Source organism: Dreissena polymorpha, chromosome 8 (genome assembly GCF_020536995.1).
Source record: "Dreissena polymorpha isolate Duluth1 chromosome 8, UMN_Dpol_1.0, whole genome shotgun sequence".
Lineage (NCBI taxonomy): Eukaryota > Metazoa > Mollusca > Bivalvia > Myida > Dreissenidae > Dreissena > Dreissena polymorpha.
In genome coordinates, this window is record NC_068362.1 from 76,450,104 (window position 1) to 76,462,646 (window position 12,543).

At 36.6% G+C, this 12,543-nt stretch overlaps 1 protein-coding gene across 1 annotated transcript; it reads left to right on the forward strand.

The window, feature by feature from the left end:
* The first annotated feature begins 18 nt into the window (after nt 1-18).
* LOC127840649 (BLOC-3 complex member HPS1-like) lies at nt 19-5,838 on the forward strand. The gene is made up of 6 exons (XM_052369061.1): nt 19-526; nt 2,089-2,202; nt 3,101-3,186; nt 3,681-3,809; nt 4,786-4,896; nt 5,169-5,838. Exons 2-5 carry the CDS (start codon nt 2,098-2,100, stop codon nt 4,793-4,795), a joined length of 330 nt encoding a protein of 109 aa, XP_052225021.1. The 5' UTR covers nt 19-526; nt 2,089-2,097; the 3' UTR covers nt 4,796-4,896; nt 5,169-5,838.
* Nucleotides 5,839-12,543: the final 6,705 nt, after the last annotated feature.

Genomic DNA, 12,543 nt, shown 5'->3' on the forward strand with positions numbered 1-12,543 from the left:
AATAGCAACTTGATATTGGCATTTATGTGCATCTCATGGAGCTGAACATTTTGAGTGGTGAAAGGTCAAGGTCATCCTTCAAAGTCAAATATATGGCTTCAAAGCGGCGTAGTAGGGGGCATTGTGTTGCTGACAAACACATCTCTTGTTTTTAAGTTTATTGAAGGAAAGCACCACATACTAGTGTGTTTACATCCATTAACATCCAATGTCTAAAATGTCGTGTGATCCTGCACTCTGCTTACCATTACACATATTGCATTTTTACTTTCTTTTAATCGCTTCAAACCATGTTGAAGGTCTACAGATTTTTGCAGCGCCTGTAAAAGAAATGTGTTCGTTTCTGTTCTCATATTCGAGGAAGTGATAAATCTTAACTACCGTCAGCTACATTGAAGATTTCCCAGGTCTGGTACACTTCATTTACGTAAACCGGAAGACGAATCACGTGATCGCTCCCGCCCTGAACATCACACACGAGGATAACGCAGGTGTCTTGGACGCGACACAGTTGCTCAAAGAAAAGGTAAACGTGTCTCATCGATCTACCAGATATGTTTAAGACTTGAAAGGTTTACTTATTCAACTCTTAAAATTACCAGTTGACGTTATGTACCACTTGATTATAACTTAAATTGTTAATGACGTCATTAATCGCTTTATGATTGTAATCTTGTCACTGAAGACATCTATTGCTTCGTGATTGTTGATCTGGGCCATTATGTCATATATCACTGTATTGCAGATCACACACACGAAGCACATGATCGCAAATTTTGTCATTGACGCTATGTATCGCTGTTTGATTGTAGATCTTGATAATGACGTCATTTATTGCTGTATGATAACATATCTGATTAATTAGGTCATGAACTGATGGATGATTGTAGATCTGGTCAATCTCGTCATGTTTCGCTGTATGTTGTAGTTGATTGTGTAAATTATATCATGTGTCGCTGTACGATTGTAGATCTTGTAAATGACTGCATTTTATTGCTGTATCATTACAGATCTGATTAATTAAGTCATGCATTGATGTATTCGATTTTAGATCTGGTCAATTACGTCATGTATCGCTGTATGATTGTAGATCTGGTCCATGACGTCATGTGTCGCTGTATGCTTTTTTTATCTGGTCCATGACGTCATGTGTCACTGTATGATTTTAGATCTGGTCCATGACGTCATGTGTCGCTGTATGATTTTAGATCTGGTCCATGACGTCATGTATCGCTGTATGATTGTAGATCTGGTCCATGACATCATGTGTCGCTGTATGATTTTAGATCTGGTTAATGACGTTATGCGTCGCTGTATGATTGTAATTCTTCTTAATGACGCCGTGCATCGATGTATGATTGTAGATCTTGTTAATGACACCATGTATCCCTGTATGATTGTAGATCTTGTTAATGACGTCATGTATAGCTGTATGATTTTTTGATCTGGTCCATGACGTCATGTGTCACTGTATGATTTTAGATCTGGTCCATGACGTCATGTGTCGCTGTATGATTTTAGATCTGGTCCATGACGTCATGTATCGCTGTATGATTGTAGATCTGGTCCATGACATCATGTGTCGCTGTATGATTTTAGATCTGGTTAATGACGTTATGCGTCGCTGTATGATTGTAAATCTTCTTAATGACGCCGTGCATCGATGTATGATTGTAGATCTTGTTAATAACACCATGTATCCCTGTATGATTGTAAATCTTGTTAATGACGTCATGTATAGCTGTATGATTGTAGATATGGTCCATGAAGTCACGTGTCACTGTTTGATTGTAGATCTGTCTAATGACGTCATGTATTGTTGTATGATTGTAAATCTTCGTAATGACGCCGTGCATCGATGTATGATTGTGGATATAATTAATAACACCATGTATCCCTGAATGATTGTAGATCTTGTTTATGACGTCATGTATCCATGTATGATTGTAGATCTGGTCAATGATGTCATGTGTCGCTGTATGCGTGCAGATCTGATCAATGACATTTTGTATCGGTGTGTGGTTGTAGATCTGTCCATGACGTCCTGTAATACTGTCAATGACGTCATGTATTACTTTATGATTGTAGATCTGGTCCATGACGTCATGGCTGCTTACCAAGCTACACAATGGCTACACGATGATATCGGCCAGAGAGGGAGACTACCATTTCTCATATTTCATATGGTTCGAAAACGTAAACGTAAGTCTTGTTGGCCTGCAGTGTTTCTGTGTTATTGACCTGTATCCGATCACGCATTTTTAGTTTGCCATTAAAACAATGTTCCTATTTTTCCTTAAAGGGGCCTTTTACAGATTTTGGCATGTTTTGAAGTTTGTCATTAAATGCTTTATATTGATAAATGAAAAAATTGGATCTAAAAAGCTCCAGTAAAAAATCAAAAATAAAATTAAAAAAGGAAAAAAGTAGCCCGAAGCAGGGCTCGAACCAGTGATCCCTGGAGTCCAGGAGTAAAAACCAATTAGACCGCTCGGCCATTCTGCCAAGTATGTAAGAGACGTTTTTTATACTTTATATAAGCAATCTTCGTAGTTCCACAAAATTAAACGACAACAACAGAACTCTTCAAATTATTCAATCGTTTGGCGTTGCAACGCTTTATAATTTTCAGGTTTTTAAATCGTCAAAAGCTGCATATAATTAGACCATGGTAAATGTTCAGTATTACTGTTTCCTCACACATATCATAACTCAAACGAAAATTTGCGAATCTGAAACAACTTTTTTCAATTTTGTCAAATTACCAAAACGCGAAAAGATCCCTTTAAATGTGTGAGACATATCACTTTTAAAAGGAAGTATTACGGGTTTGATTGATTTGGCTTGCTAGGGCCATATTAACTTTTTTGAGCACTTCAATGCTGCATAATTAAAGAAATTTGTGGTAGAAGTTGACATAGTAAGAATTGCTGCATTTAAGTTTATTTGTGAATTTCAAAGTACCTTTTCATGTGAGCTTCAAAGTCAAAAGAGTCAAAGGTCCATCGTTTGCCCTGTTTATCTATGAATACAGAATAAACATACACCCAGTAATATGAATTGCGTTTTACATTGAATAATTATTGAGTCTTTCTCCCAGGGTGACCCAGAGGTGGCACAGAGACCGTACAGGGCGGACTGTACTGCCCCACCACCGGATTACTCACGGGCAACTTCTACAAGTAGGTTCAGCTGTTGATTTGGTTGTCTTATGGGTACAGAACTTCATTTATGGGACGTAACATACAATTCAAGACACTCAGCATATATAAAATAAGGAACTCTTGTCTTCTATATGTGTGAAATATTATTTATGCAAATATATCTTAATAAAACCCGGTATGTACGTGTTTAAAAACGTTGTTTGTCATGTACATTCTAATGTATGCACGTAACTTTTGTTAAAATACACTTTTAATGCCAAAAGTCGTTCATCGCTAAAATTAAATCCAACTCTACCAGTTTTGCCGTTATTGTATATGATTGATACAGACTATCAATAGTAATATTGATGAAACGTATTGATAGCAATCGAAGTACGAGTAAGTCTATAGAAAGTGTGTATGCTGTCTAAGTTAATCAAACTTCAAACAGCTGTGATCACTAATTTGAGGAAGGCATTTATGCCAATCGCATAACATGCCATCGTAACGTCAGTTGTCTCCGCTTTACCCGTGCAGGTACTTCATGCACAAGTGTTTCCCTAACGACGTATCACGTGCCGTGCACTGTAACGAGCTCTTCATGATGCACGTGGGGCTTGTGAACACGCAGTACATAGCGGGGCATTGTCGACAGCTGGCGGCAAAGTATGTACTCTTGTATAATTGAGAACCGCTCTGGGAAAACGGGATTTAATGCGTGTGTGCAAAGTATCGCCCCAGATTAGCCTGCGCGAATAGGAACAACAATTTCTTTGTGGTTTTGTAGGTTTCGTTTTAAAAAAACCTCTTCTTCGGAGAATCCAGTTTAGGCGGAAAGTGTCGTCCCTGCACAGGCTAATCTGGGACGACACTTAACTCGCATGCATTAAGGCCCGTTATCTAAGAACGAGGCTCATATTTAATCGGGCGTTGTTCTTATGAGTCTCGCTCTGTGAAAGTGGGTTTAATGCATATGCGTTAAGTTTCGTCCCAGATTAGCCTATGCAGTCCGCACATGCTAATCAGAGACGACACTTTCCCCCTAAACTAGATTTTTGCTAAGAAGAGACTTTTTTTAAACGAAAATATCATAAAAGCGGAAAGTGTCGTTCCTGATTAGCCTGTGCGGACTGCACGGGCTAATTTGGGACGATACTTTATGCACATGCATTAAACCCCTTTTTCACAGAGCACGGCCCTAATAAGCATGAACAATAAAGCATACTGTATGAAATTTTATGTTATTACGTTTGACTTTTGATAATTGTTTTTTGATAATCGTATTATTGTGCACCATAGGAAGTCCGATTATCTGATATATTTTACAAGTATTTAGAACAAACTGTCAATAAAATTATGCGAATGATATCGTTTTTAACCCTTTTATTGAGCTCACCTGAGCAAGAAGGGCTTACTGGGGTTATTGATGTCACTTGGTCTATTGCTGTAAACTGTGATTATTTGCATGATTTTAACTGTTCATTAACTGCAACGGATTTCATTTTTTATCCAATAATATTTAATGCTATTCAATTAATCACTGAATCGTTTTCCATTGGTTGCAAGATGTTTGACGCGAAAAATATCTCATTCTTAAAATTCAGTATAAAGATAGTACGCCATATGCATCATTCAATTTTAGGAATTCCTAAATAGAGACCGTGAAGAAGACTGTATTGCAACAGCGTGTAAAGCTACTCGCAGTGAATATTATACCCTGGCATTAAAGGGACCTTTTCACAGATTTGTGCAAGTATTGAAAATTTACGAATCTAAAACATGTTTTTGTTAATTTTATCAATTGAACAAAACGTGAAAAGGTCCCTTTAATGCTTGTTCTATAAACATTATGCAAACAATACATTATCGGTTTGAGTAAATGTTGCAACATTTATAACCTATAATTGTAGCTCTAACTACGTAAATTACCTTTATTAAGCCCCCTTTGACATAAACAGCGATTGAACAAATACATATTACATATTTTTATATGCGTTCGTGTGTATAATGTTTTTTCCGACACAGGCTGTACGAGACTGCCGGAGATGACGTCATGACGGCCTCAAGTATATTCGGCAGCTAGCTTCACCATGTTATCATGTCAGCGTCCGTTGACAGACCAGTTCTGTAATTCGACCTGTCTGTAAACCGACGCGAATAATAGTTGGCTAAACGTATAACTTCCGAAACGGGTTTTCTAACGTTGTTTTACCAGCTGTTTATCAATAAGATATCTATAAACAACTCACAGTAATTTTACTTAATTAAAAATACTCATGTTTTGTTTTACAAGTATGTATACTTTTCTGTGTCTATAAAAGCCTAACATTTTTATGACATGCACCTGAAAATTAATACTTTGATATTTTTTTCTATTTTTGCGCCAGTTTGGTAATGATTCGACAACAATGTCTCAGCTAATTTTACATTAATAAATGCGTATTTTGCGTTAGGCATAAAACAATCCAACCCATAATGTACATCGTGGTCTGAGTGTTGTTCATGGACATCGTTTTCATGTAATCTAGGCAACTGATCCAGCTGTGTGCTCTAGTCCACGGTTTATTAGCACCCCGTCGTTCAAGTTGTTTTGATAAGTATGCGATCATGATTTTTATATCGTGTTGTTGTAATATGTTTGTAAATTTTTTATATTCATGTATTATAAGTTAAAAATAAAATGTTGTTGACTGTTTGTAAGTGTTTGTTATGTTCTTTATTTTAATCCCTTGGATGGCATCTTATTTTTAAAGGGCACAGTGCACAGCCCTGAATCTCCGTTACTCAGTCCTTCCGTTGGCATGAGATTTTCTGTTGTCTCTATTTTCTATGTCTTTTAACCGTTTCTGGTACCAACTCTGCCCTTAAACACTGCTGTTAACAGTCGTTTATTAACATTGAATAAATGTAAAAAAATCATTATTTTTATTCATAGAATTGAAACATCGATTTGAATTATTTGATACCTTACCTAATCCAAAACTTTAATTAAGAAAAAGCATATCAAAGTTAAGACTTTCGTCCCATTCAAAATTGAATATGGGAGACTTATAAATATTCCCAGAAATGAAGAATATGTAGCTCAAATGATATCGAAGACGAGTATCATTTTGTAATTGTATTCCTCTTTATACCGATATTAGAAAATATATCGACAGACTCTATTATAACCGACCTAGTATGCATAAATTTATACTTTTGTTAACAAATACTAACACTTAGTTCTAGCTAAACTCGCGATATGTTGTAAAATGCCTTTAAAATGAGAACTGAGACATTGAATGCAAACTTGGAGTAATATAATGACCTGAGTGCATTTGTAACACATTGTTACATACTATTTTGTAACTTTCGCGCTACTATGCATATGCGTATTGTTTAAATATTGTCATATATAACGATGAAATGGACTTGTTCAAGTTATATAAATAGACTTTTTGTTCTGTTCTGTAATTGTATTTTACCAACAAACCTTTTTCACAAAGACTAAAATATGTTCATATTTTGCATTGTTTGTCGAAAACAACCCTTAGAAAGTGTGACTTTTAAAGTTGTTGTTACAAATATTTATACACTATTAAGGTTCTATTCTACTCACACTGTTAGATAACAGTTGTGTCATATTAGTTCTAAAACAATCCCGAAGGCTTTTAGGTAGGTTATACATTTCCTTAACAATGGTTAAATAAAATTACCTTTAATAAGACGCGTGAGGTTGTTTTGCCAACGATACTGAAAAAAAACATATGTAAATACGGGTTTTATTACCCCGCTAAACATGTATTGTGGCGTGTTTATATACTGTCTTGACCGCATAGCTGCTGTTTCCGTACATGACTTTAAATTGTCAGTCACTCGTAGTATTGTGGACATTTTTTCGTATTCAAACTGAAGCAAAATTAACGTTAGTTTGATGTTACTTTTCCAACTCGAACACAGCTGTATGAAACACTTATTTAAAACGTTTGTGTTTAATGCGCTTGAGCTCTTGTCTACCCGACTTTTTATTCTTTTTTTTCAAAGTCATTTGTGGTTACAGTATATTGTATATTATATTTTTACGTAATTACTGCCCTGCCTTTATATGTTTTAAACATATTTTTTCACTGAAACTGAAAGGTAATTTATTATGAAAAATAACGTTTGATAAATTAAAACCGAAATTCATTTATATTTATAAAAGCTGCGAATCAGTGCCGAAAACGATGCGTTTTTATATCCCACCGTTTTGTACATTTGATATCGATACATTCAGCTTGCTGGAAGTTAAAGTGCTGGTAACCTTGCAAATTAAAATGGGCCGTGCTCTGTGAAAAGGGGGTTTAATGTATGTGCGTAAAAGGTCGTCCCAGATTAGCCTTTGTAGTCAGCACAGGCTAATCAGAGACGACACTTTCCGCTTTTATGATATTTTTCGTTTAAAGAAAGTCTCTTCTTAGAACTCAAGTTTAGGCGGAAAATGTCGTCCCTGATTAGCCTGTGCGATAATGCAATGCAATGTACATGCGTTTCGTTTTGCATGTGCGTACAAGCTTTTCATGTTCTCTGTGAACAAGATCCAGAACGGGTAAACATCTATTTCCAAGGAATGCTTAATCATAACTTCACGTCAAACTACTTGTTTTTGTTCTCGCTTGTGTATTGAACATTATTGATTGAGTTGTTTCTAGAATTTCGATAACGGAGGACAGTGCAAATAAATGCCGGTATCAGCGTTGCGCTTAAGTTCATTATGAATACACACCAATGCCTCGGTACAAACAAATGCTGCACAGCTGATCAACTAAAAATAGTTTTCTGTTCAACAATAGTGGTTGACATCAAACGTGAGTTCGACACGATTATAAATTTGTCAGTTTTGATTGTACCAGCAGATGAGTGGTGTTTTTGTCTACAAGCTAACTCATTCTGGGTAACTTCTATAATTGGGTTAGTTGTACCGGGGTGGGGTGTCCTTGTGACCTGTGAAAAAAGTTAGTTTACAATCTTTAGACCGATAGATCAGGTATCCATGATACCGTTAACGCTTTTGTCGTAGACCCTTTGAATATGTTCTGTTGTTTAAACTATTATGTACGAATGCTATAAAAAATCTCGATATTGAACGTTTACCAGCTTCTTTTAAACATATGAGTCGTGTTCTGAGAAAACTGGGCATAATGCTTGTGCGTAAAGTGTCGTCCCAGATTAGCCTGTGCAGTCCGCACAGGCTAATCAGGGACGACACTTTCCGCCTTAACTGGATTTTCGTGTAGAAGAGACTTCCTTTAAACGAAAAATATCATAAAAGCGGAAAGTGTCTGGGACGACACTTTACGCACATGCATTAAGCCCAGTTTTCTAAGAACGCGACTCATATAATCTCCATACAAGTAAGTTTTATATCGTTTTTTCAATTAAATGCATCGCTTCAGAGAATGTGATGTACATTAAGCACGCATTGCAAGATGGCTTAAACAAATATACGTTTTCAAGATTAGTTCAAAGAATTCAAATAGCGTGGTGTACATTAACATACCTTTTCAACATGAGTTTAAAGGGGCACACGTGAAGTTTATCAAACAAACATGTGTTTAAAGGCGACTTCATAGCTCCGTATTTTATTAGTTTTAAACTTAACATTATATAATGAGCTGCATATAGGCAACGCTAAAAGGTTCACAGTGCTCAACTTTACCTATTGTTGTATTGTATGTCAGGCGTCCGTCGTTGTGTGGTGTGCGTCATCAATTTTAAGCTCGACACCACTCTAGCTGCCAAAAGTTTATCCCTTTTTTAAGTTGGGTCAGAATGTTTATTTGGGCAATACCTAGTCTTGGTTCGAAACTGTCTCGGTGTGTCAAAAACAAGATAACCAATCTATAATTTATATCTATGTAATCTTCACACAAAAACTAAGTCACCTGTTCAAATCTTAGAAAAAGCTTGAAAACTACTTATAGGCTTAATTTATGACTTAATGTCGATGAACACATGTTTATCTGAACAACATCTAGGCCAAGTTCGAATCTAGGTCACGTGCGCCCGAAAACTAGGTCACCATGTCAAAGGTAAGAAAAACATTGTTACCACTCCCTGTGCGTCTTTTATTTCCCAACATTTATTGAACTTGGTCGTTCTTGATCTTGATGTTAAACTTGAACGTTTATTTTGACAATATGAAGACCAATTTTTATTCTGAGTTATGTGCTTTCAAAAAACTAGGTCACCTGGGCAAATCTTAGAAAAACAATGTACCTAGTGTAGAAGCTTGACTTATGACTCAATATTGATGAAGCGTGGTCAGAGTGCCCCCCCCCCCCCCCCCCCCCCCACACACACACACACAACTTCCTTCTTTTGCAACCACAGCTGGCCAAGAGCATACAACCCTCGATCGTCAACATAATTGTTCTCTCCCGCGGTCAGACATTTCACTGTACCATTCTCCCTGAAAAAAAGAGTTATGTCCCCTGATTATGAATTCATAGTACCATTTTCCTTCTAACAACTTATTTTTTTCATTAGGAATTTCATGATACCCTTTTGTCTGTTTCCATTGGTCTTTAATTTTACTGTTTCATTCTCCCTGAAAGCACAAATCCTAACATGGCAAATCGAGAAGGTTGGTATACCGTCAACTCAAATAGAGAACACTATGAATGAGGATATTGCAATGACTGTGTTGTGTTGTAGGAAACATGAGTCGTGCTCTGAGAAAACGGGGCATAATGCATGTGCGTAAAGTGTCGTCCCAGAATAGCCTGTGCAATTCGCACAGGCTAATCGGGGACGACACTTTCCACCTAAATTGGATTTTTGCTAAGAAGAGACTTCATTTAAACAAAAAATGTCATTAAAGCGGAAAAGGTCGTCCATGATTAGCCTGTGCGGACTGCACAGGCTTATCTGGGACGACACTTTACGCACAAGCATTGTGCCCAGTTTTCTCAGAACGCGACTAAAATGCACCTGAAGGAAGCCAGTACTTGGTGTTCTAGGAGATCTTCAAATGCTCCGCAATCGAACCTGAGACATTCTCGTTGCAATATCATGTCATTTAAAATCTTCTTGCTACTTTCAGTATAAAAAGTGGTTTGTCTGGGTCTCGTTGTGTTAATACAAAAACTATAGCAGCAGCGGGGATCGTCAAAGAAACACTTTTATCAATTTAAAAAGGGAAAGAACAAATCGAACGTTAGATTTGTGTGTGTCAAATTTTTATTCTTAATTATGTGCTTCAAAAACTGGGTCACCAGATCAATTCTTAGAAAAAACCATTTTTCTAATCTAGAAGCTTGATTAATGATCGATGAGACTTGATACAAATGGCCATATTTGCAATATCTAGTACCATGAGTGAATATGGGTCACATAGCAACCAATATAAACATCCGATGATTTATTCTGGAGTACAACTTTGTCAAACTTGAATGGATTTCAAACAACATGGCAGATACCTAATTTAAATGCCAAGCTTGGATTTGAAAGGCATCACTTTGCACACAGCGTGAATCTCTTTCAAATAACCTCTCCGAAATGTCATTCATGGGAAGCAGTGTCGTCACGTGCAAGAACCAGTTACGAGGTCAAGGTCGCAATTAAATTCAAATGAGGAGGGAAATATCCACATAACATCATGGGTATATTTTTCAACATGGATGTATTTACCAATACAAGTAACAGCCTGCAATCATTAACCATCCACATATTGTTTTTATTTTTTACGTTAAGTTCTCAGTTTATATTTTCTAATAAATAATCGAAACAAATAAAAGAAAATTCCAGCAACAGCAGATCTATTTGTACTCGTTTTGTTTATATAATCCTAATGGATACTTCGTCGAATATTTGCAACGATAAGCACCCTGTTCACGCGTTATAACTGCAACTAGGTACTTTCCTAAACTAAAAGACCATATATTTATGAATTCGACTATCACGGCCGTTAATCACGCGCGCCACCTCTTTTTTGAGATACATTAATAAATGAGCCAATGCAACTTCCGAGGTGGCGTTCAGGCCCGGATGTTTTGAAATTTCATGGATAATTTTACAGGTTGATTAGGTTTTATATGTTTTTCCAACATAGTTCGCATTATTTTTAAAATCGGGCATTGTAGTGCGATTCAGCGAAGATTAATTCATCCAAAAATGTACATAAACATACATTCTCAATTTCTCAACCCATTTAAAAGCGTGGGAACCTTTATAAGTTGTGGCATGGTGGAGTTTTAAAAAGCATTTCGATGAGTTTTTCTTGTGTGACAACGAAAATTTCCACCCAATTAAATCGCTAACGGCAGCAAATGATTGCATACAACATACATTAGATGCTGTATGCACAAAAATATTGGCTTCTTGCCGTCGTAGTAGCTAATTTTGCATTTTTCCAAAAGAGATGGAGCCAATGCTTAGGAGATGGCGCCAATGATAGGAGGTGGCGCGAATGCAGAATGTATCAATTAACAGTCGTATCGCAATGACATTATCACATGACGTACATTCGATAGATAAAGTTATTGGTTATATTTAATTAATTGTTCAATGTGCATACGAAGGCCCGAATCTTTACAGAACATAAGTCCTGTTAACATAATAGAACCCATAAAATAAAATATTTTACTTTAAAATAGCTTTATATGTGCATTGGCGCCACCAACTAATCTGAGGGCCACCTCCTTAGCATTGGCTCCATCTCTTTCTGAAAAATGATAATTTATCTATTAGATCGTCTGAAAGCCTTTTTTTTAGCACGCATTCACTTGTACAGGTTCAAAGCAATCGTTTTATGTAACGAGCGATTTAATTTGCTGGGAATTTGCTTGTCACACATGCAAAAGACGTCGATTTGGTTTTACGAATTCTACCATACCACAACTTATAAAGGTCCCCACGTTTCCAAATGGGTTGAAATTGTATGCTTCTGTACATCTTTGGATGAATTTATAATCACTGAATCGCACTACATTGGCGATTTAAAAAATAATGCGAAATATGTTGAAAAAAAACATATTAAACCTAATCACCCTTTAAAATTATCCGTTAAATTTCAAAACATCCGGGCCTGAGCGCCACCTCGGAAATAGCATTGGCTCATTTATCAAGGCATTTAAAAAAAGAGGTGGCGCGCCTGATTTACGGCCGTGGCTATCTTCTTCGTTGATTCAGGGTCTTGTCTCCGGGCATTAGTAATGCAACAAAATAACAGAGCTTATTTTGGAACGTGACTCGCTCAAAAGTGAAAATCATTTTCGTCGGCGATTCAAAATTACTATCATACATGTTATAGACATGTTAGGGTTCTACTTACATTATCCCTCCGGCGTTTTACGATCTTTTCACAACGGATGTTTCATCAAATAAATCTTTCAATGTACACCTTTTGCGCCATTTTCGGTCATTGCGATCACGGAAGAGG

Coding starts and splice junctions, on each gene's coding strand:
- LOC127840649 (XM_052369061.1), top strand. CDS start 2,098: ATGACGTCATGGCTGCTTACCAAGCTACACAATGGCTACACGATGATA. Junction 2,203..3,100: donor TATGGTTCGAAAACGTAAAC/GTAAGTCTTGTT, acceptor TCTTTCTCCCAG/GGTGACCCAGAGGTGGCACA. Junction 3,187..3,680: donor CGGGCAACTTCTACAAGTAG/GTTCAGCTGTTG, acceptor TTACCCGTGCAG/GTACTTCATGCACAAGTGTT.